Source organism: Rhineura floridana, chromosome 8 (genome assembly GCF_030035675.1).
Source record: "Rhineura floridana isolate rRhiFlo1 chromosome 8, rRhiFlo1.hap2, whole genome shotgun sequence".
Classification (NCBI taxonomy): domain Eukaryota; kingdom Metazoa; phylum Chordata; class Lepidosauria; order Squamata; family Rhineuridae; genus Rhineura; species Rhineura floridana.
Window position 1 is genome coordinate 20,208,928 of NC_084487.1, and position 27,296 is coordinate 20,236,223.

Sequence of the window (27,296 nt, forward strand, 5' to 3'; positions counted from 1 at the left end):
TATTTATCATTTAAATAAATTATAAAATATAATAAAACACAAAGAGCCTCCACTCCTATAGAAACATCACTTCTATGCTCTAAAACAGGAATAGCCAATGTGGTGCCCTCCAGATGTTGATGGACTATAATTCCCATCATCCCTGACCATTGGCTGTGCTGACTGGGGCTGATGAGAGTTGGAGTTTGACAGCATCTGGAGGATATCATGTTGGCTAGTCCTGGTCTAAAATTTACAGTACTACTGAGGGGCAGGTGATAGAAAGGAGAGGGCCTCTGCACCTTAGTTAACATAGAAAAGGGAATTTCAGCTTGCATGATAAGGAAGTACTTCTTCACACATCATATAGTTAAACTATGGAACTCACTTCCACAACATGTGATGACCACCAGCTTAATTATTTTAAAAGGAGATGAAACAAAAGGATAAGGCTATCAGTGGCTACTAGTCGTAATGGCAATGCACTCTTTCCAGGGTCAGAGGCACCACGGGTCTGAAATGAAGTTGCTGAGGAAGAATGACATTAGCAGTCGATTGCCTTCGTGATCTCCTTATTGACTTCCAAAAGGCATCTGCTTGAGCACTGTGGGAAACAGGATACAGTAAAATCTCAGTTAATGAAGTGCATGCATTCCTGGACATTACTTCTTTAACAGAAACTTTGGTAGCGGAGGTAGGAATAACATGGAAAGAAAAGGGAGTAGGTTCCTACACCACAAAAAAGAAGAGCAGTTCAACATATTTCAGCAAATCTTTTATTTAAAAAATGAATACACATATCTGAAATGAAGCAACCAGGTCAGGTAAGCCTTGCATACAGACCACTGGAAGTTTTCTTCCAGAAGGCATTCAGGGATGCCTGACATGCCTTTTTGCTTTTATCATGTAGTGATCCATGGTAATCTAAAGTTTTGAGTGCAGTTCTCCTTTCAGTACACTCAAGTAGGCAGGGTAAGGGGCAGCCACCACCCTGTGCTTGCTCTCTCTCTCTCTCTCTCTCTCTCTCTCTCTGCCATCCTCCCCTACACTCGAGCAGACATGTCTTCAGTAAACAGTGCTTCCAAGGTAGGGATGGGCGAGAATTTTGATTCAGTTAGCATTTCAAGCTGAATCAAATTCACAATTTCCTAAACAATATGAGAACTGAAACACAGCCATCCTTTGGAATTCACACTTATTCGAAGTTCGCCAACCAAATAATGTTTACAAGAGTGCATTTGTTAGGGGAAAGTGTGAGATAAATGAATCTATAAGTGAAAATATAAAAATGCATGTATATGATGAGAAATGGCTTGCAGATATGTGTGCATCAGTCAAAACTGCCTACAAAAATGTGTTTAATAGGAGAAATTCTCACTAAAATGCTGAAGAATTTTCAAAAAAACACACAAATTGCAGCAGAAATATGGAGAGCTAAATTTAAGATTGGAAAAAAAGAAAGAGAGAAACGGAGAGAACCAAAAGTGACAGATGTTTCCATCCCTATTCCAGGACACCCCAAGCACTGTTTACTGCAGAGGTGCCTGCGCCACCTGGCAAGCAGCGAGGAGCACCATCCCAGCCTCACATGAGAGAGCTGCCCACAGCAGCCACAATCCAGTAGGCAAGGAACCACATTCTGACTATGTCAGAGCATGTGCCCCCCCACACCCCATACCCCAAAACGACTTTGTTAAAAAGAGCTTCTTTCCTGGATGATTTGTTAACTGAGGTATTACTGTACTGGACTACATGTTCTTATTAAAGGTATGGGAACCCTCTCCTCTGTGGCATCTGGCTACCTTAATTCTTACGTTAGATGCTGATAGTCAGTGTTGAAGTACGCCTGGTTCTCCCAGTTCTTGTTTGTGAGGACCACTCTTCTAATTGTGTTTCTGAAACTAATTAACCACGTAGAACACTCTCGTGTGTGACTTTTTAAAAAAAAATAAACAAAGTTGGAATGTAAAAGAAATAAAACTCCCAGTCAGTGCAGTCTTCAAGGCACCCCTTTCCTTTTTGGGTTTATTAAATGCTTCCTTTGCGGTGAGAATCACTATGTTTAGTTTGCTAAGGCCAAGGGCAAAAGTTAAATTTCTGGGCAGTGCCCCCAGTTTTCTGGTTTGCTTTTTCACAGTGCAATATAAACACAGGAGCTAAAAAAGAAAAAGGAGTTAGCATTCCGATACTAAAAATAAACCTTATGGCAACATAATGCATACAATGCCTTCATTTGTTGCAGAAGGTCAATCCCTGAACAGGAACTTTCTTCTCAGGGCCTGATCCTGTTGTTTAGACTTCTGGTCCCGAGAAGACTCATAGGGAGGTGTACATAGATCTCAGTGCCACTGGTTTGCTGCAGTTCAGGCTAGTATGCCAGTAGGCATAAGGCAAAATAATGAGGGGTATAAACGTCCAGGGTCTTGGGGAGTCTTAGATCCTTTACTTTTTTGGGAGCAGGGTCCCAGCAGTGTCCCTATGTCTCCAGCACCCTATCAGCCAATCAGCATGAAAGGGGAGTGTGTTAACCACTGATAAGAGTCTTCTAACACACTTCCTTGTCCTTTCCTGCTGATTGGTGCCAGAGTGAAAGGAGGTGAGTCAGCCATTGAGAAGGCTCTTCTCAGCAGCTAAAACTCTCCCCTTTCATGCTTATTAGCTCCTAGGGATGTCTGTTGTTGTGGGAGAAGGCATTAACAAGGATCTCATTCTCAACCCAGCAGCAAAAAAGGAGAGGTGTGGCAGTGACTAACATGAAGGGACCCTGAACTTCTGAATTTGCTGCTATACTACTGATAATAATGCAAGAAGAGCCTTGCTGGATCAGACCAATGGTCACTCCATTCCAGTATAGCCTTTCCCATAGAGGCCCACCAGATTTCTCTGGGGGCCCACAACCATGCCTTGAATCCAATACCTTCCGCCATTGTTGTTCTCCACCACTTAGTGTACATAAGATCTTAGGAACTGGCTTTATTCTGAGTCAGACCACTAGCCCATCTGATGGCCATGGCTCTTCAGGGTTTCAGGCAGGATTTGTTCCCATCCCTAGCTGGAGATACCAGGGACTGAACCTGGGACCTTCTGCATGCAAAGCAGATGCTCTATCACTGAGCTACAGTCTTCCCCAAGTAGAATGCTGCCTCCAGACATAGTGACTCTGCTCATAATTCCATCTACAGCTGCAGTCCATGCTGTGTCCATGTGGAACAGGGACTTTTCTGTTGTGCCACCCTCTGTGTGGAATTCCCTCCCCATAGTGATATGGCTGTCCCCTACATTAGCTGTTTTTAGGAGTCAAATCAAGGCACATTTGTTTCTGCAGGTGCATAGAAATTACTGATGTGAGATTTAAGTTCCTGTTAGATTCCTCCTCCACCTCCTCCCCTCCAATTGTTGGTCCTTTGTAAAGATCTATGCATTTTATGGATTGTGTACTGCCCTGAGAATGCTTGGTATGTAGGGCAGAAGATCATATGAACTGACTAATTAAATTAGCTATCATAACTAGAAGCTGTTCATTGATTTATTCTCCATGAATTTGCCTAATCCCTTGTTAAAATAATCTAAAAATGCTGGCCATCCCCATGTCTTGGGCAGAGCTTGGAAAAGTTACTTTTTTGAACTACAACTCCCATCAGCCCCAGCCAGCATGGCGCTGGCTGGGGCTGATGGGAGATGTAGTTCAAAAAAAGTAACTTTTCCAAGCTCTGGTCTTGGGTAACAAATTCCATACATTAATTTTTCGTCCTTCCTTTCTTTTGCACTTTTCAATGCTGGGAGCTAACCTAAAACCAACACCTAGCGCCGTGGCTGCCTTGTGTAGCAGCAGCAGGAGCAGCACTCAGGGCATTTCTGTGTCTAAGCAGATGGCGGAGCCACTGGCGGCTCCCTTATGTAGCCTCCAAAGGGCTATTTTTATTGGTTTGTTTTGCTCAGCAAATAATCAACCAAGGACAAGCTGCTGGCATCACCAATGATGCCAAGCCACAACTGTGCCCATATGTGGGGCTGCTTGAGCCATTCCCCCACCTCCACTACCATTTCCTGGCACTTGAAGGTAAGGGTGAGAACTCCCCTCCACACTCAGTCACCTTGCAGCAGTTGCTGGTGGCCTCACCAAACAAACTGCCTCGCCAGCTGTGGCTGCAGGTACCAGTAACAGAACCTTGACAGTGGTGGCACCACAGTTATGGAATACTCTGCCAGCAGTGAGCTAATGGGCTTCTTCCCTTCCCTTCTTTTTCCTCCCTTACTGCTTTATTTAGACAGGCATTTGTTGAACGGCTTCTCTCTGATAGTTTTGGTTTTATTTATTTATTTATTACTTTTATATCTCACCTTTTCTCCAAGGAGTTCAAAGTGGCATACAATATCCCCCTCCTCCCCATTTTATCTTCACAACATCCCTGTGAAGTAGGTTAGGCTGAGAGACTATGACTGGCCCAAGGTCATCCAGTGAGCTTCACGGCTCAGTCAGGATTTGAACTCCGCTCTCCTGGGTCCTAATCCAGCACTATACTCCATATTGGCTTGTGTGTGTGTATGTGTTCCCTGTTGTTCTTCTTCTGCTTTTCTTTCACTGTCATTTTCCTATCATGGTTTGCCATCAGTGTTTTTTACTGCATGCTGGGAAAGAGTTGTAGCTCAGTGGCAGAGCATCTGCCTTGCATGCAGAAGGTTCCAGGTTCAATTCCTGGCATCTCCAAGTAAGACTGGAAGAGAATTTATTTATTTATTTATTGTATTTATATACCGCCCCATAGCCAAAGCTCTCTGGGTGGTTTACAGTAACTAAAAACATTAAAACAAATATACAAATTTACAAATATACAATATAAAATATACAAATGCAGCCGTGAGGTCCTGGAAGCAAAATTTAGGTTGCTAGGTAGGATGCTGAAAGCCAGGACCTCCAAGGTGGCTTTCTCTGAAATGCTACCGGTTCCACGCGCAGGACCAGCCAGACAGGCCCAGCTTCGCAGTCTCAATGCGTGCATGAGACGATGGTGTCGGGTGGAAGGGTTTGGATTTGTTAGGCACTGGGGAACATTTTGGGACAAGCCGGGCCTGTACAAAAGGGACGGGCTCCACTTGAACCAGAATGGAACCAGACTGCTGGCACTTAAAATTAAAAAGGTAGCAGAGCAGCTTTTAAACTGACTGAGGGGGGAAATCCGACAGGAGCTGAGAAAGGTCCTGTTCAGAATAAACCTCCCCCCTGGGATAAAAACCAAAGAAATGATGAAATTTTAAAAGGGGTAGGCCTAGAAGTAGGCATTGTGAGAGCAGGGGCACAGGATATAAATTCAGAAGAGCAAAATTACCACAGGCCTAACCACAAGTGCCAAAGACACTTGAAGAGAGACACTGCTTACAAGTGCCTGTACGCTAATGCTAGGAGCCTCCGAACCAAGATGGGAGAACTGGAGTGCTTGGTCTTAGAGAAGAGCATTGATATAGTGAGCATAACGGAGACCTGGTGGAATGGAGAAAACCAGTGGGATACGGTTATCCCTGGATATAAACTATATCGGAAGGACAGGGAAGGACGTATTGGTGGCGGAGTCGCTCTATACGTGAAAGAAGGCATTGAATCCAGCAAGCTCGAAACCCCAAAAGAGGCAGACTCCTCCACAGAATCGTTGTGGGTAGTGATACCATGCCCCAGGAGGGACTTAATACTGGGAACGATCTATCGTCCCCCTGATCAAAATGCTCAGGGAGACCTTGAGATGAGATATGAAATTGAGGAAGCATCCAAACTAGGAAATGTGGTAGTAATGGGTGACTTCAACTACCCGGACATAGACTGGCTGCATATGTGTTCCAGTCATGACAAAGAAGCAAAGTTTCTAGATATTCTAAATGACTATTCCCTAGACCAGTTGGTCATGGAACCGACCAGAGGGACGGCAACCCTGGACTTAATCCTCAGTGGGGACCGGGACCTGGTGCAAGATGTAAGTGTTGTTGAACCGATTGGGAGCAGTGACCACAGTGCTATTAAATTAAACATACATGTAACTGGCCAATTGCCAAGAAAATCCAACACGGTCACATTTGACTTCAAAAGAGGAAACTTCACAAAAATGAGGGGATTGGTAAAAAGAAAGCTGAAAAACAAAGTCCAGAGGGTCACATCACTCGAAAGTGCTTGGAAGTTGTTTAAAAACGCTATATTAGAAGCTCAACTGGAGTGCATACTGCAGATCAGAAAAGGTACCGCCAGGGCCAAGAAGATGCCAGCATGGTTAACAAGCAAAGTCAAGGAAGCTCTCAGAGGCAAAAAGTCTTCCTTCAAAAAATGGAAGTCTTGTCCGAATGAAGAAAATAAAAAAGAACACAAACTCTGGCAAAAGAAATGCAAGAAGACAATAAGGGATGCTAAAAAAGAATTTGAGGAGCACATTGCTAAGAACATAAAAACCACCAACAAAAAATTCTATAAATACATTCAAAGCAGGAGACCATCTAGGGAGACAATTGGACCCTTGGATGATAAGGGAGTCAAAGGTGTACTAAAGAACGATAAGGAGATTGCAGAGAAGCTAAATGAATTCTTTGCATCTGTCTTCACAGTGGAAGATATAGGGCAGATCCCTGAACCTGAACTAACATTTGCAGGAAGGGATTCTGAGGAACTGAGACAAATAGTGGTAACGAGAGAGGAAGTTCTAAGCTTAATGGACAATATAAAAACTGACAAATCACCGGGCCCGGATGGCATCCACCCGAGAGTTCTCAAAGAACTCAAAGGTGAAATTGCTATTCTGCTAACTAAAATATGTAACTTGTCCCTCGGGTCCTCCTCCATGCCTGAGGACTGGAAAGTGGCAAATGTAACGCCAATCTTCAAAAAGGGATCCAGAGGGGATCCCGGAAATTACAGGCCAGTTAGCTTAACTTCTGTCCCTGGAAAACTGGTAGAAAGTATTATTAAAGCTAGATTAACTAAGCACATAGAAGAACAAGCCTTGCTGAAGCAGAGCCAGCATGGCTTCTGCAAAGGAAAGTCCTGTCTCAGTAACCTATTAGAATTCTTTGAGAGTGTCAACAAGCATATAGATAGAGGTGATCCAGTGGACATAATGTACTTAGACTTTCAAAAAGCGTTTGACAAGGTACCTCACCAAAGGCTTCTGAGGAAGCTTAGCAGTCATGGAATAAGAGGAGAGGTCCTCTTGTGGATAAGAAATTGGTTAAGAAGCAGAAAGCAGAGAGTAGGAATAAACGGACAGTTCTCCCAATGGAGGGCTGTAGAAAGTGGAGTCCCTCAAGGATCGGTATTGGGACCTGTCTTTTCAACTTGTTCATTAATGACCTAGAATTAGGAGTGAGTAGTGAAGTGGCCAAGTTTGCTGATGATACTAAATTGTTCAGGGTTGTTAAAACAAAAAGGGATTGCGAAGAGCTCCAAAAAGACCTCTCCAAACTGAGTGAATGGGCAGAAAAATGGCAAATGCAATTCAATATAAACAAGTGTAAAATTATGCATATTGGAGCAAAAAATCTTAATTTCACATATACGCTCATGGGGTCTGAACTGGCGGTGACCGACCAGGAGAGAGACCTCGGGTTGTAGTGGACAGCACGATGAAAATGTCAACCCAGTGTGCGGCAGCTGTGAAAAAGGCAAATTCCATGCTAGCAATAATTAGGAAAGGTATTGAAAATAAAACAGCCGATATCATCATGCCGTTGTATAAATCTATGGTGCGGCCGCATTTGGAATACTGTGTACAGTTCTGGTCGCCTCATCTCAAAAAGGGTATTATAGAGTTGGAAAAGGTTCAGAAGAGGGCAACCAGAATGATCAAGGGGATGGAGCGACTCCCTTACGAGGAAAGGTTGCAGCATTTGGGGCTTTTTAGTTTAGAGAAAAGGCGGGTCAGAGGAGACATGATAGAAGTGTATAAAATTATGCATGGCATTGAGAAAGTGGATAGAGAAAAGTTCTTCTCCCTCTCTCATAATACTAGAACTCGTGGACATTCAAAGAAGCTGAATGTTGGAAGATTCAGGACAGACAAAAGGAAGTACTTCTTTACTCAGCGCATAGTTAAACTATGGAATTTGCTCCCACAAGATGCAGTAATGGCCACCAGCTTGGATGGCTTTAAAAGAAGATTAGACAAATTCATGGAGGACAGGGCTATCAATGGCTACTAGCCATGATGGCTGTGCTGTGCCACCCTAGTCAGAGGCAGCATGCTTCTGAAAACCAGTTGCCGGAAGCCTCAGGAGGGGAGAGTGTTCTTGCACTCGGGTCCTGATTGTGGGCTTCCCTCAGGCACCTGGTTGGCCACTGTGAGAACAGGATGCTGGACTAGATGGGCCACTGGCCTGATCCAGCAGGCTCTTCTTCTTATGTTCTTAAACACATCTTTTAAAAACAATTTAAAACACAATTTAAAAATTTAAAACAATTTAAAAACACATGCTGTTTATTTATTTATTTATATTTCCTGAAACCCTGGACAGCCACTGCCAGTCAGTGCAGACAATCAGTAGTGTAGTGGCAAATGCAAAAGTGCAGGGTCCCTTCATGATGCACCCTTCACAGCCACAGCCACAGCCACCTACTCACTTATTGCTTTCTGTCATGATCTCAGTCCTCCTCAGTCCCTCCCATGCTTGCCTTCTCCCATAATAACAGACGTCCCTCGGAGCTGATCAGCATGAAAGGAGACTGTGTTAGCTTGAGAAGAGTCTTCTCTGTGGCTGCCTCACCTCCTTTCACTCTGATTGGCTCTAATCAACAGACAAGGACATGGAAGCATGTTAGAAGATTCTTCTCACTAGCTAACACACTCCCCTTTCATGCTGATTGGCTTGTAGGATGCTGAACAGATAGGGACCAGGTTACTCACACAAAAAATAAGGTCTAAGACCCCACCCCCCAAAAAACCCTGGACAACTATACCCCAGTAGACAATACTGTGCTAGATGGGCCAAAGATCTGACTCAATATAAGGCAGCCTCCTATGTTCCTATTTTAATGTGGAAAAATGAGATAGATATAAAATATAGGGGGGGTTAAAAGGAAGAAGAATACTTGGAGATGAAGGCTGCAATCTTAACCCCACTTACCTGGAAGTAAGCCCCACTGAATTCAATAGTAGATATGGTTAGGCTTGTGTTGCAAAAGTATGCGTGTTGAAGTCATAAGAAAAGATTTCCTGGCATCAGAGAAGCCTTGCTGGATCAGGCCAATGACCCATGTAGTCCAGCATTCTGTTTGCACAGTAGGAAACCAGATAGCTATACAACAGCACTCTCCCCACTTGTGAATCGATTCCCAGCAATTGCTATTCAGAGACATATTGCCTCCCACGGTGGAGGCAGCTCTTATGGCTCAGATCGAAGATGCATTTTGACTGCAATCCTACACACACGTGCCTGGGAGTAAGTCCCATTGAACGTAGCTGGACTTACTTCTCAGCAGATTTATATAGGATTGCATTGTTACTTGGGAGTAAGCCCCACTGAAGGCAGGGCATTGCCAAGTGAACATGCATGTGCTTGGGCTGTTCAGCTAGCATCCTGTTTCCCACAATGGCTAAGGAGATGCCTTTGGGAAGCCTACAAGAAAGGCATGAAGGAAATAGTCATCCGGGGCTGCCCCCTTTCCCCCGAATTCCAGGATATACTGCCTCTGAACTTGAAGGTTTCATTTAGCCATCAATAGCCAGTGGCAAACCGATCTGCTGTGAATTTGTCCTTTCCCCTTTTATAGCCATGGGGTGGATGAGGTGAGAGGGAACAGCAAAGCTGTTTTGTGGAGGCAAGCAACCCTGAAAGGATCTTGATGGGCAAGTTCACACATGAATAAGGTCAATTTCACAAAATGAGCGGCAATTTCATTTCTCCCTCTCTGCCCCTCGTCTGGGCGCTAAGCAAACAGCCAGGAAGGAAATTGACCAGTGCAGGCGACCTGCTCTATTCTTGTATGCTGTTTTGCGTTGTTGCAAAGAGGAGACAACGAATATATCCTTCTTCCTCCTAGCCGCGATCACAGGCTTAGAGGGAGGCGGGAGTAATGTTTCGGTTCCTTTCCTTGCCCCCCCCCACCAAAAGCCTTCGAAAAAGCCAACGATCTAGGGGTGGGCGGGTTCCTGAACTGCATCAGTCCGCTCTCCGTTGACGTCTACAGCCCGGGATGCTGTATAGAAGTTGGAGGCAGCGGTCAAACAGCTCAGAATGGCTCTCTAGGAACAGGGGCGGGGGAGAAGTATGTAAATAAAGACGGCGGGGCTGCAACAGGCGTAGATTACACCACCCCCGTCCACATCAGCCCTGCGTGCAAGTTTGCCGTTTGGATCTCTTTAGCACCTGAGTCACCAGCCGGGGCTGCTTCTTCAAGGATGAATGACATGAAAGTAGCGGTTCTGGGCAGCGAAGGAACGGGGAAATCGGGTAAGGCTTCCCGTGGTTTGACTGGAGTGGTGGACTAGGGTAAGAGAGTTTATCTCCAGACGGAAGAAGAAACACTTTCCCCTTTCTAGCTGCCTAAACCAGTGTGGTGTAATGGTTAAGGTGTTGTATTACGACCTAGGAGACCAGGGTTCGAATCACCACACAGCCATGAAGATCACTGGGCGACCTTGGTCCAGTCACTGCCTCCATGAAAATCCTATTCATAGAGTTGCCATAAGTCAGAATCAACTTGAAGGCAGTCCATTTCCATTTCAAACTGCTGTTGTATCCATTTACAGTCACTTTTTGGTAACAATAAAACCACTGGAGTTTCCCATCGGTCTCCCCCCCTTTGTTTTGCACAGGGATGCGTTTGTGTGTTTGTGAAATAACACGTGTCTAATAGTATCCCTGTTCTTTGTAATTTTATTTCCCAGTCTTTTGAAAGATGATCAACTGATATATGTGTCTAAAAACTACCTTTATTTATTTTATACAAAAATATCCATCTTTTTAAATACCTCATTATAGTTGCCAACTTTTTTACAGTCCCTGCTTCTGTGCCTTTAACAGCTTTTTGACATATTATGTGTCTAGAAACTGTCTGCATTAATTTATTTTCTACAACAATATTCAAAAGTACCCTTCTTTCCAAATACCTCATTATGGTTGCCAAAATTTTAATAGGCCCTATTCCTGTGCTTTTAACAGAACGTTGGCACAGAGCAGTTTAGCCAGTGAGCATATATCTTCAGTGCCTAGAAAAGTGTTGCCTGCTTAATTTCTGAATGGCATTCTTCTGTTCAAGTCAAAGGAGGAGAACTGACTAAAAAATGTTAGTGATCTTAGCTTACAATGCTGGCATGTGAGTGAGAGTGTATCATCCGTTAAAGCACTTCAGAGCAAAATTTGGTATAGATTTGGCTAAATTTCAGAATTTAGATCCAGAATTCTGGGACATCTTGAATTTTTGCTTTTGAAATTACAAAGGTGAATTTCCAAAGTGATGTTTGAAACAGCTCAATATTACAACAGCTGGATCTGAATTCAGAAACTGCAAAATTGAAATTTACAATTCAAGTTAGAATGGTACATTTTCATTTTCAAAGCAGGAACTCTATAATGCTGCAAGTCTAGGCACATTTACTTGAGAACAAACCAATTTGACCTACAACAGACTTAACTTATAACATGCATAGTCACCAGCTGCAAATCTTAGTGCAACCATGATGAGTATCATTAACTCTCCAAATGTGGTATTTTGATATTCATCCATAATTTCCAAAACCATAAATAATTGGCTATGTTAACAAAATTTGAATTTGGAATCTATGCATTCATATTTTCACAAAAACTTGTAAGATACCCATGCACAACAGCCCAAATTTTCCTCTAGCAGTTCTTCAAGGGTGCACGTAGAATACACACAGGCACTTCTCCAGTTTAACGCTTTAGTAATAAATGAAATGTGTGGGGAATAATAATAACAGTAACAATAATAGTAATAACGGGTGATGTAATATGGGAAACCCTTCTGCTGCTACTATTGACTTCTTTTGTGCAGACATTGCGCTTTACATGAGTTCTGCTATTGTCCCACATTGCCAGATGACCTGTGGAGGAATGTTCTTATGGCCTGAGAAATAGACCTTGTTTTCTCAGTGAGCACATAGGATAGATGTGCCCTAAGGGTATTTCTGTTGTACAGCTGTCTAGCAAGCCCAGTTTTCTATATTTATCACATTTCTTATCCCATCTTTCCTCCATGGAGTTCAGGAGGGCACAACTTCCCCATGAAACAGGTTAGGCCAAGAGATAATTAGTTCAGAGTCACCTGAAGCTTGAGCAGGGATTTGAACTAGTCTCTTTTGTCTAAAGCCCAATACTCTACCCACTACACAACACTGTATACTTTTACTATTCCACTTTGACATGGAGAAGCATTCCTAGGCGCAGGGATTTTGCAACTGCACAGATCATAGCCTAAAGGCATATGATGCAACACCCTTGCAGAAGGGAGATAGGTCTGAGTCTGACCAGTGCCTGGATGAGAGATTGACTGGAAACCTTGAGTCCCATCAGGAAAGAAAAGCAAGACTTGAATAACAAATTAATGAGTGCTAAAAAGTGCCCAGAGTTCTTCAATGCCAGGGATCCAGTGTTGGCCTAATTTGGTGGCTTTTGTTGTTATGTGCCTTCAAGTCGCTTATGACTTATGACAACCCTATGAATCAGCAACCTCCAGTGGCATCTGTTATAAACCACCTTGTTCGGATCTTGTAAGTTCAGGTCTGTGGTTTCCTTTATGGAATAAATCCATCTCTTGTTTGGCCTTCCTCTTTTTCTACTGTTTTCCCCAGCATTATTGTCTTTTCTAGTGAATCATGTCTTCTCATTATGTGTCCAAACTTTCATCATTTTAGCTTCTAGTGATAGTTCTGGTTTAATTTGTTCTAACACCCAATTATTCTTCTTTTTTGCGGTCCATGGTATCCGCAAAGCTCTCCTCTGACACCACATTTCAGATGAGTTGATTTTTCTCTTATCCACTTTTTTTCACTGTCCAACTTTCACATCCATACATAGAGATCGGGAATACCCAATTATTTGGCTAAAGTGTCTAGTCTTTGTCTCTTTTTCTAGGATGTATGGAAGCTTCACAGCATTCTGTAGCCCGGCTCCAGCTAAATTAGTCATGACTAAGCCGCAATGAAACCAGTGGAACTTGTTAGTTGCAACAAACGTCTTCCATCAATGAGTTTCAGAGTGTTGCCGGATGGGAGTTTATTGTGGAATCTGTGCTGTACATTCAGGATGGTGTACAATATTCACAAAATCGGATTTGGTATTGAATTCTGGGATCATCCACAAGTACGTCTCATCGTCAAACAGGCTTCCACTCTTTGCATGTGTCCACGGCTGTTTGCAGCACTATAATTTTTTTTAATCCGTGATGAGAATTAATTATTAATTATTTTTGTAAACTGTTGCTGCTATATACATTATATGCTTATACAGCAGCATAAGGAATAACAGAAAAAAATATGTAATTTTTCAGAATAGATAACAAAAAAAGGGGGGAGAATTGGAAATCGCAATAACTAGCAGAACACCATTTATGGTGAATAGGCACTGGCAGCCCATTTGACAAATTGAAAAACAGAACAGAATCACATAGCAAACCCCATCCCTACTGTACATGCACACATTATTTTTACAGTGGCCACCTGACCTAGTTTTGATCAATGCCAGTCCACTTTTTTTTATGTTTACTCTGGATTTTCCCTTTACCGCAGGAAAATCTGGTAAGTAAAATAGCCCATTGTGTATCCACGGTCATAATATGGAGTCCTTGTGGAAGACCTCTTTATCAGAATTTCAGTATGCTATTGCTGCTTTCTTTTGTTTATTGAGTGGGGGGCTATTGACTATTTTTCACTTTTTTAGATGTTGCCACCCATTCCTGCCAAATAAAAAAGTAGTTGGATTTAGCTAAACATCATTCTTACACAAGACCTCGATGTCAATGGTTGTAAAACAACAACAAATGAAAATTGATATTGCCCTCCCCTCGAAAAGAGCAGAAGCCTCCATTTTGCCTCTTGTTAAACAAGATAATAAGAGCTAGTTTGCACTTGCATCCTTGCACACTTGCAGTAAATTTTTTTAAGTGTATATGCATATAAGCATGCCCAAAACAGAAAAGTCTAGTGGAGGGTGGTGGAGGAGGGGAGGAGGAAAGGGACTAAAAACACAGCATGAAGCATGATTCCATCAAGTTCCACCCATTATTGTGGATGCCAAATGGCTGAATAGCGACAAATATAAGAACATAAGAAGAGCCTGCTGGATCAGGCCAGTGGCCCATCTAGTCCAGCATCCTGTTCTCACAGTGGCCAACCAGGTGCCTGGGGGAAGCCCACAAGCAGGACCCGAGTGCAAGAACACTCTCCCCTCCTAAGGCTTTCGGAAACTGGCTTTCAGAAGCATGCTGCCTCTGACTAGGGTGGCACAGCACAGCCATCATGGCTAGTAGCCATTGATAGCCCTGTCCTCCATGAATTTGTCTAATCTTCTTTTAAAGCCATCCAAGCTGGTGGCCATTACTGCATCTTGTGGGAGCAAATTCCATAGTTTAACTATGCGCTGAGTAAAGAAGTACTTCCTTTTGTCTGTCCTGAATCTTCCAACATTCAGCTTCTTTGAATGTCCACGAGTTCTAGTATTATGAGAGAGGGAGAAAAACTTTTCTCTATCCACTTTCTCAATGCCATGCATAATTTTATACACTTCTATCATGTCTCCTCTGACCCGCCTTTTCTCTAAACTAAAAAGCCCCAAATGCTGCAACCTTTCCTCGTAAGGGAGTCGCTCCATCCCCTTGATCATTCTGGTTGCCCTCTTCTGAACCTTTTCCAACTCTATAATATCCTTTTTGAGATGAGGCGACCAGAACTGTACACAGTATTCCAAATGCGGCCGCACCATAGATTTATACAACGGCATTATGATATCGGCTGTTTTATTTTCAATACCTTTCCTAATTATTGCTAGCATGGAATTTGCCTTTTTCACAGCTGCCGCACACTGGGTCGACATTTTCATCGTGCTGTCCACTACAACCTCGAGGTCTCTCTCCTGGTCGGTCACCGCCAGTTCAGACCCCATGAGCGTATATGTGAAATTCAGATTTTTTGCTCCAATATGCATAATTTTACACTTGTTTATATTGAATTGCATTTGCCATTTTTCTGCCCATTCACTCAGTTTGGAGAGGTCTTTTTGGAGCTCTTCGCAATCCCTTTTTGTTTTAACAACCCTGAACAATTTAGCGTCGTCAGCAAACCTGGCCACTTCACTGCTCACTCCTAATTCTAGGTCATTAATGAACAAGTTGAAAAGTACAGGTCCCAATACTGATCCTTGAGGGACTCCACTTTCTACAGCCCTCCATTGGGAGAACTGTCCGTTTATTCCTACTCTCTGCTTTCTGCTTCTTAACCAATTTCTTATCCACAAGAGGACCTCTCCTCTTATTCCATGACTGCTAAGCTTCCTCAGAAGCCTTTGGTGAGGTACCTTGTCAAACGCTTTTTGAAAGTCTAAGTACACTATGTCCACTGGATCACCTCTATCTATATGCTTGTTGACACTCTCAAAGAATTCTAATAGGTTACTGAGACAGGACTTTCCCTTGCAGAAGCCATGCTGGCTCTGCTTCAGCAAGGCTTGTTCTTCTATGTGCTTAGTTAATCTAGCTTTAATCATACTTTCTACCAGTTTTCCAGGGACAGAAGTTAAGCTAACTGGCCTGTAATTTCCGGGATCCCCTCTGGATCCCTTTTTGAAGATTGGCGTTACATTTGCCACTTTCCAGTCCTCAGGCACGGAGGAGGACCCGAGGGACAAGTTACATATTTTAGTTAGCAGATCAGCAATTTCACCTTTGAGTTCTTTGAGAACTCTCGGGTGGATGCCATCCGGGCCCGGTGATTTGTCAGTTTTTATATTGTCCATTAAGCTTAGAACTTCCTCTCTCGTTACCACTATTTGTCTCAGTTCCTCAGAATCCCTTCCTGCAAATGTTAGTTCAGGTTCAGGGATCTGCCCTATATCTTCCACTGTGAAGACAGATGCAAAGAATTCATTTAGCTTCTCTGCAATCTCCTTATCGTTCTTTAGTACACCTTTGACTCCCTTATCATCCAAGGGTCCAATCGTCTCCCTAGATGGTCTCCTGCTTTGAATGTATTTATAGAATTTGTTGTTGTTGGTTTTTATGTTCTTAGCAATGTGGTCTCCATAATGGGGAGGAAATGGATAATATAACAATTGCATACACATAAAACCCAGATCTAAATGAGCCATTTGTGATAAAAAGCCCCCATCTGGAAACACTCTGACCATGCAATCCTATGCATATTTATTCAAAAGTAACGTCCCATCTTGTTCAATGGACTTGCTTCAAGATAAGTAAGCTTGCAGCCTTAGCCACAATTGTCTTTAGCTGGACTGGTAATTGGCATACATGTGCCTAGGAGGAAAAGAAGGTGCAATCCAGGATTAATTTGTCTGTAAAAGCATGCATACACAAATAAAACTGGCACCGAGTCAGTGTGAATTCCATCCTAAATCACTTAATTTGAACTCCATTTGAATCTCAGAGGACTATTTCTGAGTCACCCTTTATACCATCCCAGCGGGCAGTGCTCTTCTCTTTGCCTCTGCAGACCCTGACAAACATTGTGTCATTGGCAGTCAAGCTGTGTCCTTCCTAATGGGCAGACAGTTTGTAAGCAGAGAAACTAATTTGCACTTTAAAAGGCTGATTCAAAGTAAGAATGTACTGCATATGTAGAATCAGGACTGGCACTACTTTTAGAAAGAGTGAGATGGTTGCCTCTTTTACCTGGTTTTGTATGTCATGAATGGGCATCAAGTAATTTATTATTGCCTTTTTCCTTCCAGGAAGAGATGCTTGTGGGATTTTCTGTGTTAGGTGCCAAAGCAACTTGGCTAACCTTGTGGGTACTATGTACCTTGCATGTGCGTTTGGGTGGGTGCTACTAGCTGCCCTGCCTCAGGCAGCAAAATGCTTTGGGCTGGCCCTGAAGGCTGAAGATAATTTCTCATGTTGGGCTTTGCTCTATCATTGCAGCTCTTACGGTGCGCTTTCTAACAAGGCGTTTCATTGGAGAATATGCCTCTGACTCTGGTAAGCCTCCACTAACTTTGGAAGTTTGTACTACCTTAAATATTGGAGAATCTCTGCACATTGGGTCTTTTAAGTGAGTCCCACATCATCTATGCATCACTTCGGGCATTCTAGATAAGTAGAATCCTCCATGTACAATGGCTGGTTGGGTGAGGGAAAAAATAACCTCCTTCAAATCTGTCCTCCAATCCCAATTTCCCTGTGAAATATTTGACACAACTGTCTACTCAGGGGTCACCAATGTGGTGACTGTGGGCACCAGAGTGCCCACCAGTGTCTGCTATGATGCAGGCAAATCCTCTCTTTAAATATCCCCCCCCCCAAAAAAATCCACAATGCAGAGACTGTTTGCTGTTCCTGATCAGTTCCTGTTTGCACTGGCTCAGCTTCTCTTACATTGAACATGCCTACATGTTCTCCGTGGTGCAGAGTGGTAAGCAGCGGTAATGCAGCCGAAGCTCTGCTCACGGCCAGAGTTCAATTCCAACGGAAGGAGGAAGTTGAATCTCCGGTAAAAGGGGTCGAGGTCCACTCAGCCTTCCATCCATCCGTACCCGGCCTATGCTGGGGGGTAAAGAAAGGCCGGGGACGGAACTGGCAATCCCACCCCATATATACGGTCTGCCTAGTAAATGTCACAAGTCGTCACCCTAAGAGTCGGAAACGACTTGCACTACAAGTGCGGGGACACCTTTACCTTGTTTTACATTTCACTGCATACCTGAGCTGGACACTCACCCTCCATTCTGTTCTGAAGAGAGGAGAGGTGCAAAGAGCTTCTCTCTGTGAGTGACTGCACTAGTGGCAGATGTAGATGCCTCCCTCCCATTGACTGGGGAGGGGGACATGTTTACCCATTTTGTGGTCCTGGCTCTTTTCCTGATATTTTAGATGTGGCAGCCATTTTGCATTATTTTACACACAACAGCAGCCATGTTTGGTTATCCCATGCTCCACAGCAGCCATTTTGTGGCTGTTGCCCATGGCACGTTCACAAAATTCCAGTCATATCCACTGACCCCAAAAGGTTGGTGACCCCTCTAATCCCCATAGTCTAGAGTAGCCTTCCTTAATCTGCTGTCCTTCAGATGTTGGGCTATAGTTCCCATTAGTCTCAAGCCAACTTGGCTGAACAAATGAATCAGTGAACTTGGAGAGCTTTAAGAACATAAGAACATAAGAAGAGCCTGCTGGATCAGGCCAGTGGCCCATCTAGTTCAGCATCTTGTTCTCACAGTGGCCAACCAGGTGCCTGGGGGAAGCCCGCAAGCAGGACCTGAGTGCAAGAACACTCTCCCCTCCTGAGGCTTCTGGCAACTGGACATACTGCCTCTGACTAGGGTGGCAGAGCACAGCCATCATGGCTAGTAGCCATTGATAGCCCTGTCCTCCATGAATTTGTCTAATCTTCTTTTAAAGCCATCCAAGCTGGTGGCCATTACATGCTGCCTCTGACTAGGGTGGCAGAGCACAGCCATTAGACAAATACATGGAGGATGAGGCTATCAGTGACTACTAGGGGCAGGAAAGAGAGACAAGCTCTGGTGCTAGATGAAATTTATTGTGAGCTCGATGCGTTTCGGAACTTGTCCTTCTTCAGGAGCTACAAACATTAAAACAGACTCAAATCAATGTAGAGGAGAAAACACTGGTCATAAACATAAACACAATATAAAATTTTAGAGATCACACTCCATATGACTTACCTTACAAACAGTTAGAAAACATAATAAAAACTTTAAAATGTTGTCATTATATTATATGCATAAACTTTGACATAATATTGACATCTTAAAAAACTGTACTGCATGACTCAAAAGGGACAGAATCTTGTGCTAGCCGTGGCAAAACAGCTTCAACATAACACTCTCACCCCTCCCCAGAAAAACAAAAGGGAATGACCCTGTACTGACCTGTGAAGATCTGTTTTTCTCTTTACTCTGTCAGGCAATGCACATTCTCTGAACAGCTCCACATGAAACACAAACTGAACTCAAACTTAACGCGTCGAACTCACAATAAATTTCATCTAGCACCAGAGCTTGTCTCTCATTCCTGCCTTTTGTTTGGTGCTGTTCCCTTTTGTTTCTATCAATGACTACTAGCCATGATGCTCTGACCCCACAGTCGGAAGCAGCATGCTCCTGAATACCAATTACAGCGCTATTGCCATCAGGTCTGGCTTGAGGGCTTCTCATAGGCATCTGGTTGGCCACTGTGAGAACAGAATGCTGGACTAGATGGGCCATTGGCCTGATCCAGCATGCTCTTATGTTCTTAATTTTTAAATGTATTTTGATTATTATTTCTACCGCTGTTCTAGTTGTGATTTTATATATTTACAGTTGTAGCAGATTGTTTTTAATTTAGATTATTTTACCCCACCCTGTCCTTTCATTGCAATGAAGGGCTGGTTAAAGATATTGTCAATAAATAAAAACAAATAAATAGTCCAAAACATTGGGAGGACACCAGGTTGGGGAAGGCTGGCGTAGCATAACTTAACAGCACAATTCTCTACACATCTACTTAGAAGTAAGTCCCACTGAGTTTAGTTTACTCCCAGGTAAGTGTATATAGGACCGAAGCTGATGTTAGTGCAATTGAAATAAAGGTCACCAGATTAGCTGGCAGTGGCTGAGTTACTCTTTTTTTATGTTTCTTTATCTAAATAGTAAGCACTCCATTTTGAGCCCCAGGATCATGCTTGTTTTTCCTCCCTTGTCTTACAGAATGCATCTATACAAAACATGTCTATCTGGATGGAAAGCAAATCAACCTGGAAATATATGATCCTTGTTCACAAGTATGTTAAAGAATCCTGCTGATAGCACACTCTGATTTTGAGTCATCCCAAAGGTCTTTAAGAAAGCCTGAGAAAGAAATTGCAAGTGTGGGGAATCAGAGCCCAATCTGAACCCCAGCTAAGATGAATTCCTTCAATTTCAACCCATTTTGATCTGATTACTGGTCTGAACAGGGTTTGTGGTTGCATGGTCTCTCTCTCTCTCTGGAAAAGGTGAATTGATTGAGACGATGGGTTGGCACTGGTCAAAAACAATAGCTGGGATCCAAGGAGTCCTTAATATATGCACACACTTCCACATTTCATAGCCTGTAGTTAGTGTATGGAATTCATTGCCATGTAATGTTTTGATGACAATTAGCTTAGATGGTGTTTTTAAAAAAGGATCCCACAAAATCATGGAGGCTGGCTCTGTCAATGGCTGTTAAGTCATCACAGATAACTGGAAACTAGGCAGGCTACCTCTGAATACCAAATACTGGGTAGGGTTCAGGGGTACTGGTTGGCTACTGTTGGAGACAGGATATTGGAATATATATGGACACCATCTATGTGTGTGCACCAGAGGTTCATGTGGACATATATGGATGGTTGGTCAGACTCAACAAAGCAGTTCTTATGATTTTATATGTATTTATGTGGTATCCCCCCTTTTCCTGACTACAGATTCTCATACTTCATAGGTTATTATTAAATAATCATTATTGTGAGAACTTCCAGGGCAAAGTGTCCAAACTATCTCATTAGAGTGAATTCAGCACTAGAAGTTGTTGTGGTTATGTGCCTTCAAGTCAATTATGACTTATGGCGACCCTATGAATCAGTGACCTCCAACAGCATCTGTCATGAACCACCCTGTAAGTTCAGGTCTGTGGCTTCCTTTATGGAATCAATCCATCTCTTGTTTGGCCTTCCTCTTTTTCTACTCCCTTCTGCTTTGCCCAGCATTATTTTATTTTCTAGTGAATCAGGTCTTCTCATGATGTGTCCAAAGTATGATAACCTCACTTTCATCATTTTAGCTTCCAGTGATAGTTCTGGTTTAATTTGTTCTAACACCCAATTATTTGTCTTTTTCGCAGTCCATGGTGTGCACAAAGCTCTCCTTGAGCACCACATTTCAAATGAGTTGATTTTTCTCTTATCCACCTTTTTCACTGTCCAGCTTTCACATCCATATATAGAGATCAGGAATACCATGGTCTGAATGATCCTGACTTTGGTGTTCAATGATACATCTTGGCATTTGAGGACCTTTTCTAGTTTGCTCACAGCTACCCTCCCCAGTCCTAGCCTTCTTCTGATTTCTTGACTATTGTCTCCATTTTGGTTAATGACTGTGCCGAGGTATTGATAATCCTTCACAAGTTCAATGTCCTCTCATGTCACGGGTCTGTTACCTTCCAGCCTCGACAAGGGAAGCTGTCCCTCACAGATGAGCTCCACTGGGCAAACGGGTTTGTTGTCGTGTACGCCATCAGTGACAGAGCCTCCTTTGCCTTTGCAAAAGCATTGCTGTACAGGATACGAGAGTGCCACTTGGGAGCTTGCAAAAGGTAAATCAGAAAATTGCGGTGATTAGGAACAAGGAAAGGATCACAGCAGTCATGAAGAGGGTCTTGTTGTGTCCAATAGTTCCAGTCCTATTGGGCATAATCTGTAGTACAGAGTCATATTGGTTTAAGAGTCATTCCTTCTACCCATGGAATTCTGAGAACTGGAGTTTTGGGAGGGGGTAGAAGAATCAGAACGGAGACAAGCATTTTACCAAACTGCAGTTTCCAAGAGTCTTTTAAGTGAAACCATAGCACTTCGAGCAGATAAATCTCATTGCACTGGTGATAGTAGGGCTGTGCAACTGATCTGGCCAAATCCCAAATGGAAACAGGGTGATTTGTGCCAAATATAGATTGGGTTGAGGCAGCTACAAATCGCTACAGAGTAGGTTGAATCAACTTGAATCAATTTGTAGTTGTTTGTGCTGATCTCTAAAAAAACGACCTCTAAAAAAGCCAGGGACGCTGTCTGCAAAGTGTTGCAATTATTAGTTGCAACACCATATAAGAAGAATAACAAGGTTGGGTAAGGGGGAGGAGGAGAGCTGGACTTTGCTCATTGAAAGTTCTAGCTTCCAGTCCAGAGCTAGAATCTCACCCAGCACTCTCCAATCACAGTGCTTGGAGAGAGAGATGTGTTTGGAGGGAGATTAATACAGCTGTGTCCTGTTTTGTATCTGCTTTTATTAGTAGTATGGTATGTGTATGTCTGTGTGAGTATGTCTTGTGGGCCAAATGTATCATATCAAAAACTTTGGGCAGTCCCCAGCCCTGCTCCAAATTTCATGCACATACATGAAAAAACAAAGCTATGGCCACTTTACTTAAAAAAAAATATAAAACGTTAAAGGCGTCTAGCATGGAAACCCTTGGATCTACCTGCCTGAAAACTTGGCAGGGCTTATCCCCTCTAGAGGGGCCACCATGTCTTCTATGTGAAAAAAATTGCAATTTGGTTTGCCAATGTCTGTGAATGGTAGTACCAAAGATTCAGATTTCTGGATTGGGTCAGATTAGGTTTGAATTGATTTGTGCCAAATCAGGGGCAGATCTAGATTGTTACATTGAGCCCCAAATTGGATCAGGGGCCTTGCACAGCCCTAATCTCTGTTTCTGTTCATAATTTGCATGCTGAATATATCATGTTTTTATGTGCCACCCTTCAAAATCATTGGGGCAGCTTAAAATCACACTTGTAAAATGCCATAAAATAACTTGGTACATGCAAATAAGCTAAAAAAAAGTACATCTGTGCAGCATAACAATAAATGGCTACTTACGCATTCCCAAACAAGGAAGTGTATCGCCCAAAAAATTGAATGCAGGAGAGACACAGATTTGAATAAAATGTGCTTGTGCCATCTTATATAGATAGGGACACAAATTTAGAAATAATTACTGTAATTTAAATAGAAATACAACACATCTCACCATATTGGGGTAGAGTGTGGCCAGGTGACCTCTGTGTCTGCTCTGTCTGCTGTCCAGGTGCTAAGTATTGATGGACAACGTCAAGGTCCCTGTTTTCCCTTCATAGGGTTCTTTATGTTTAAACTGGACTTGAACTGGGCAGTCCTGCAAACAGAGGACACCTTCAAACAGGGGACTTTTCTCTGTAAAGGAGAACACATGGCCACCTTACATAAGAGAACCAGTATGGTGCAATGGTTAGAGTGATGGACTGGGACTTGGGAGACCAGGGTTCAAATCTCCACTCAGCCATGAAGCCTGCTGGGTGACGCTGGGCCAGTCACTGCCTCTCAGCCTAGCCTAATTCATAGGATGGTTGTGAGGATAAAATGGGGAGAGGGACCACCATGTTTGTGACACCATATTGAGTTTCTTGGAGGAAAGCTGGGGTATAAATGTAATAATAGATAAATAAACAATGGTATCAGAATAAAACAATCAACCAACTTACCTAAATCATGTTTTACAAGTTTTTTCACTCTCCAACTCTCCTTCAGGGCTGCAGATTCCACTGTTGTTTTAGTTGGGAACAAGCAAGATCTGTGCCACATGCGAAAAGTTGGCTGGGATGAAGGGCAAAAGTTGGCCCTGGATTACAAATGCCACTTCTGTGAACTGTCTGCAGCAGAACATTGTCAGGAAGTAGCAGCCATGTTCACAAAAGTCCTGAAGAACGTCACCTCAAACACTAAAGGGAAGGAGAAGAGGCGGCCCAGCGGGTCAAAATCTATGGCCAAACTGATCAACAACATGTTTGGGAAGAGGAGGAAGTCTGTTTAGGGGAAGATCCACCAGCCGCAATCTGGGCAGGAAGAAGACACCCAAATGAGAACCTAGTCCACATGGAGATTTACCAATACACGTCTGTTTAAGGAGCTCCAAAGGAAGCCACAGAACAATGCTGAATTATTCACACGTGCATATTCATTCCTTGAGGTCTCGGTGATGGATGACTCGCGAGCCCTCTCCATTGAAAAGTGTTGTGTTTTGAGTTGACATCAGATTAAACTTGCATGTCTGGTGCTAGATCCAGACATGCAAGTTTATCTGCTACTATAGTCAATGGGTAGGCAATGGGGCTACCTTCATCTAACTGACATTAGTCATTTAGCAGAGTCCAACTGAAAGCAATACTGGATCAGGATCCACCTGTGCAAACAAGGCTCAGAAGGATACATTGAGCAGAGACTAGATTGCAGTGACTACCTTCCAGATCTTTAGGGTCTGTTCTAGCCTTGCTCTACGAATTTAAGCAAATGACTTCCTGTGCTTATTCCCTCATTTTGTTTGGATTTATGCAGGCAGACCCTGGCTGTACTCAGACAGCAGTTTATTCCATTTCCCCAACGTTTCCTTACTTGACAATTCCCACATTTTATTTGACCTTTCACATGACGTAAAAGCCACTTCTGGAAATCTAGTGGCATATAGTGGAAGTTCAGTGCTCATGGTGTTCATGGTTGTCTCACACCAAGCCCCCTGGTGCGAATGAAATTTAGGGCTACATGGTTGGTATATCGGTCAAAAAGCCACAGTTCCATAAGGCAACAGGAGCTGCAGTGTGAAAGGAATGTTAGAAACCAGGACAGAAGCATTATCATTATGATCAGTAAAACTAATGCAGAAACCCCATTTCTAAATGCAGCCCCTGTTTAACAATACAATCCTGTGCATGTCTACTCGAACTCCTGCCATGTTCAATGGAGAGTTACTCTCCTGTATAGGACTGGAGTCTAAGTCTGCCTTGAGTTATATTGCTTACTTCTAGTTAAGGCTTTCAAGTATTCCATATTATCAGCAATAATTAGTTGCCTGCCTTTCAGGAGCGTTTCATAGTACTCAGAGGACTTACAGCACAGGCCCATGACACAAATGTGTATAAAATTTCCATATACTAATTTCTAGGTGTAGATGCAATTTTTAGTGCCTGAGCAAAACAAGAGAGTGGGTGCCTGGAGTCTCACTGGCATGGTATTTTGCACCATGCTGAGCAGCCTTGTAAGCAAAGTTTTTTTAAAAAAAATCTTTGAACACACACACACAGAAAGGTGGGCGGGAGAGTAGAAGGAGAACTCCATCCCGGTGCAAAGGAGTCAAGTCTCATGCCATCTGGGCTACCCCTTTCAATGTCCCTGGTGCCTTTTGCACAATAGGAAAATTGAAGAAGGGCTGTCACGTTGCATGCAGGTGTGGGATTCAGTCCCTGACATCTCCATTCAGGGCTGGAAGAGACTCCTGTCTGAAATCTGTCTGAAATCTGTGTCATAGCCTTCTCTGTTTTTCATATTGTGTATCAAAAGGTCTTTGATCAAGGATGGGGAACATCAAGGAAAGGCATTAGCTCAGTGGTAGACCATCTGCTTTACATGCAACGTGACAGCCCCAGCATCTCCAGGTAGGGCTGGGAGAGGGTCCTACCTGAAACCCTGGAGACCTGCTTCCAGTCAGTGTAGACAATACTGGCCTAGATGGACAAATGATCTGACTCAGTATAAGGCAGCTTCCTGTAATTCTTAATATGAGTTATTGGTAGTTCAGGCCTTGCCCTAAATAAAAGCAAATACCTGAAGGGATGCCTCTCTCCATACCAGCCTGCTGATATCTTCAGATCTGCAGGAGAGGCTCTTTTCAAAGTTCCTTCTCTCCATTCCCTGATAAAAAGAGTCTTCTCTGTTAGGGCACCCTGGTTGTGGAACACCCTCTGCGTAGAGGGATGGCTGCTGGCCCCAACCGTGCAATGTTTTTGGTGCTAGGACAAAACCTTTCTGTTTTCCTGGGCATTTTAAGTTGACCAGTTACTCCTGCTGTATCATTTCTAGTGCTGTGCCAAAATCTCTTCTCCAGTTTCCCTTTTTCTTCCTCTGCAAAAGAGGCTTACCTTTTTCCTGCCTCATTCTCAGGGCACATTAGAATTTTGGTAAGGGCAGTCTTGAGCTTGCCATATTGTTGCAAGGTGGCCAAGGGTGGTGGGTATATGTTTGTCTTCCCAGGAAACAGTCCTCTAGCACTCTGCAACTTCACCAGCTGCCTGCACTTCCTGATCTGAAAAATTTCCTATGGAAGGAAATGTCTCCCCTTGGGGATTAACTGAAGTGTGGAAACCCAGGAAGGTTACAGGGTGCAGACCACTGGTGAGATAATTTGCAGAATGAAAGAAATAATGTCCACCACCATCCCTCGGCAACCTCAAATGCAAGGTAAACAAGACAAAAATTCTGCGCCATACCCATGAAAATTTCACCAAGATTTCCTTTCCACTTTTGATAATTTTTGAATGCCATTTTTTCTCATTAATTAATGGGAAATGGTTAAAAACAAACAAACTTAGAGATAATATTGGCATAGCATCAACCTTGCTAACTTTTAATGTTGTTTAATTATTGAATTTTATTTTAATTGTATTCTTCTAGTTCTATGGCCATTTTTGATAATATTTATTGTTTACTGCTCTGATATCTTTTGATGAAGGGTGATCTATAAATACTTTAAGAAATAATTTTAAAAAAAGGTAAAATAAACTGGGGGAAAGAATGCAACATCTTGCTTGCAGACTGCTTCCTCATAGTTGCTTGGTATATTATCAGAAATGGCGAAAAATAGACCTACAACTGACCAAAGTTTGAGTTTCTTGTGCTTCTGGGTAGTGTACAAAGGAAAGCGCTGTTGAATGTCCAAGTAAGGTGCAAAATTCATTTGGGAGCATTCACTTTTCAACACTTCTTGAAATTCTGCAAAGCTACCCCAGTGAAATGCAGATTTAGTGTTTGTGAGAGAGAGCATACACCAGCTTCAGCATGAACTAGAAAAGTATATTGTCTGGTCAGTCTTCAGCAGGGATGGAATCTGTTGTCTCGTGCCGGTTCGAAAGCATTCCATCGACCTAACAGGCTGGTATTGATTTGAGCTCGTTCTTTGACCTCTGCCCACTGCTTCACCCATTCAGTTTTTTCCAGTAAAAAATATTTTGTAAGGAAATATCAATATTTTGTAAGGAAATATCAGTATTTTGAAATATCAGTATTTTAGAGGTGGATTAAAAACTCTGTTTTCAAAATTAGCCGCAGAAAATGGCTACATAAAAATCTGATCCACATTAATAGAGAACAAGTGAACAAATGGGAAATCTACCTAATTCCCTCCAGATGTTTTGCAGGTGCTGGCTGGGGCTGATGGGAGTCGTAGTAAAAAAAAATCTCGAAGGCACCATGTTGATGACGGTTGCTCTAGATATATGCAAGGAGCTCCTGTGCATGCATAACACATATCACACCTGACCTTTCATCCATCTAGCATTGAGGTAAAGTATTCTGATGGCCAGCAGCTTTCCCTGGTCTCAGGCAGAGGCCTTCCC

General features: G+C 42.9%; 1 protein-coding gene and 1 non-coding gene across 2 annotated transcripts; both read left to right on the forward strand.

The window, feature by feature from the left end:
• The first annotated feature begins 4,615 nt into the window (after nucleotides 1-4,615).
• Nucleotides 4,616-4,687, forward strand: TRNAA-UGC (transfer RNA alanine (anticodon UGC)). Its single transcript has one exon. It is a non-coding gene; the product is annotated as a tRNA-Ala (tRNA).
• A 5,491-nt stretch (nucleotides 4,688-10,178) lies between these two features.
• RERGL (RERG like) lies at nucleotides 10,179-26,963 on the forward strand. Its single transcript, XM_061582697.1, has 5 exons — nucleotides 10,179-10,398; nucleotides 17,057-17,113; nucleotides 19,846-19,919; nucleotides 21,327-21,475; nucleotides 23,443-26,963. The coding sequence occupies exons 1-5, from the start codon at nucleotides 10,347-10,349 to the stop codon at nucleotides 23,723-23,725; spliced, it is 615 nt and encodes a 204-aa protein (XP_061438681.1). The 5' UTR covers nucleotides 10,179-10,346; the 3' UTR covers nucleotides 23,726-26,963.
• Nucleotides 26,964-27,296: the final 333 nt, after the last annotated feature.